Genomic DNA, 1800 nt, shown 5'->3' on the forward strand with positions numbered 1-1800 from the left:
ATAGGAGACGCAAGTTTGATCCCTGGGTTGGGAAGATACCCTACAGGAGGGCATGGCAACCCACTCCAGCATTCTTGCCTGGGACATCTCATGGACAAAGGAGCCTGGCAGGCTACAGTCCATAGGGTCACAGACAGTTGGACACGACTGAAGCAAATTCTCATGCAGGCAGGCATGCAAGGGCCTTTTTAGGGGTAGTCTCTGGTATGGAACACTATCACCTGAGACTCTGGCAGCAGAGGAGAACAAACATTTGACACTGACCTGGTAGAGAGAGCACAGAGGGATCCAATGGCTACAACATAGCGGGCTGGGGCCCACCCAGTATAGAGAAAGGCCTCAGGCAAGGGACTCTTGGGTTGAAGCTGGTAGTAAGGCATCATGAGCGTGAGCGCCGAAGAGATCCCAAAATAGGCCAAAAAACAGACGAAGAGTGAAATCACAATGCCTGTGGGGATGGAACGCTGAGGATTCTGGGCCTCTTCCCCTGCAGGAAGGGGCACAAGGTCTGAATCAGAGAAGCAGGCTTGGTTCTCTACCCTTCCCCCAACCCACAACACCACCTGAGCACAACAAGGTGCACAAGCCCCAATGGAATGGAATGACTATTACCAGTGGTAGCAATACAGTCAAAACCAACGAATGCGTAGAAACAGGTCGCTGCTCCACGGAGAATCCCCTCGAAGCCAAAAGGCACAAACCCTCCAGAGCCCAGAGGGCCCAAGCTAAAGTGAAAGAAGAGACAGAAAAGGTAAGGGCATGTTCAGCCAACTGTTCTTTTTCTCTGAAGCCCAGCTACGCAGCTGGGTCTTCAAGGCCTAGGTTCCCATCCCCACCCCCAGCCCCACCCCCACCAGAAACCCTCAGTGCAGATCCCCTGCTCTCCACCATGCTCCCAGCTTTGTATCTCCTCTCCTAACCTAGAAGTGTCATTGAGTCCGGCCACGGCCAGTTTGTAGTCCTCTTCTGTGAGCTTCCAATTGTGCAGATCTCCCTTAACGAAGCCAGAGATGATGACAAAACCAAGAACTAAAAGATTCACCACCGTGAACACCTTGGTAACTAGGGCTGACTCACTAGCCCCCAGAGCCAGCAATCCTGTGGGAAAGAGGCATTCAGGACTTTAAGAAAGGCCTCAGTCCCAGCTCTGTTTCCCTGCCTCTAGATGCAGACCTTTACTCCCCAGTTTCTCTTCTTTCTCACAGCTACCACCTCCACAAGCTCCCAAGCCTAGTCCCCACTAGCCCCACCCTGGTCACTGTCCCTGTCCCTTGTCTCACCAGTGAGCAACAACACAAGGCCCATAGCAAAAAAATCTGGATATTCTGCGAGGACACGGGGAACATGCAGTGAGATGCTCCCCTGCAGGGTCTGAGAGATGTGGTTCCCAATCAGGTTGTCAAAAGCTGAGCTCCAGGCCCGGGCCACACTGGCTGTACCTAATGGAGCAGAGGGAGAAATACGGGGTCAACCTTCCTCTCTCATCTCCTTTCCTCCCTCTCCCAGACCAGTGTCATAAGAACCCTGCTATTTTCACCTATTCTTACCTTTTAAGAACCAAAACCAGCCAATTAAGGAAGCCAGGACAGAGGTAGGTAGAACGAACAATTTCTCCATACCTTCAACCCACCAGCCCCCCCAACAAATACACGCATTTATGAATATTTAATTCCTGTGAATGATGAATATCTCGCTTCACCATTCCACCCAGATTTCCTGACTCCAAGCCCCTTCACTGGCTGCGTAAGTGCCCCCCTGCCCCACCATCTCAACGATGACATAGGGGAGGAGGAGGGTCCA

General features: G+C 52.2%; 1 protein-coding gene across 1 annotated transcript in view; it reads right to left on the reverse strand.

The window, feature by feature from the left end:
* Positions 1–1800, reverse strand: part of SLC7A3 (solute carrier family 7 (cationic amino acid transporter, y+ system), member 3) — a 4288-nt gene that overhangs the window by 2027 nt on the left and 461 nt on the right. The window contains exons 2-5 of the mRNA XM_010832113.1: positions 1281–1445; positions 921–1098; positions 613–725; positions 200–487 (exon numbers count right to left, since the gene is read on the reverse strand). Of these exons, the coding sequence (XP_010830415.1) occupies positions 200–487; positions 613–725; positions 921–1098; positions 1281–1445 (744 nt within the window). The remainder of the gene's footprint in view (positions 1–199; positions 488–612; positions 726–920; positions 1099–1280; positions 1446–1800) is intronic.

The sequence above is a fragment of the Bison bison genome, unplaced genomic scaffold, assembly GCF_000754665.1.
Source record: "Bison bison bison isolate TAMUID 2011002044 unplaced genomic scaffold, Bison_UMD1.0 scf7180017864537, whole genome shotgun sequence".
Classification (NCBI taxonomy): domain Eukaryota; kingdom Metazoa; phylum Chordata; class Mammalia; order Artiodactyla; family Bovidae; genus Bison; species Bison bison.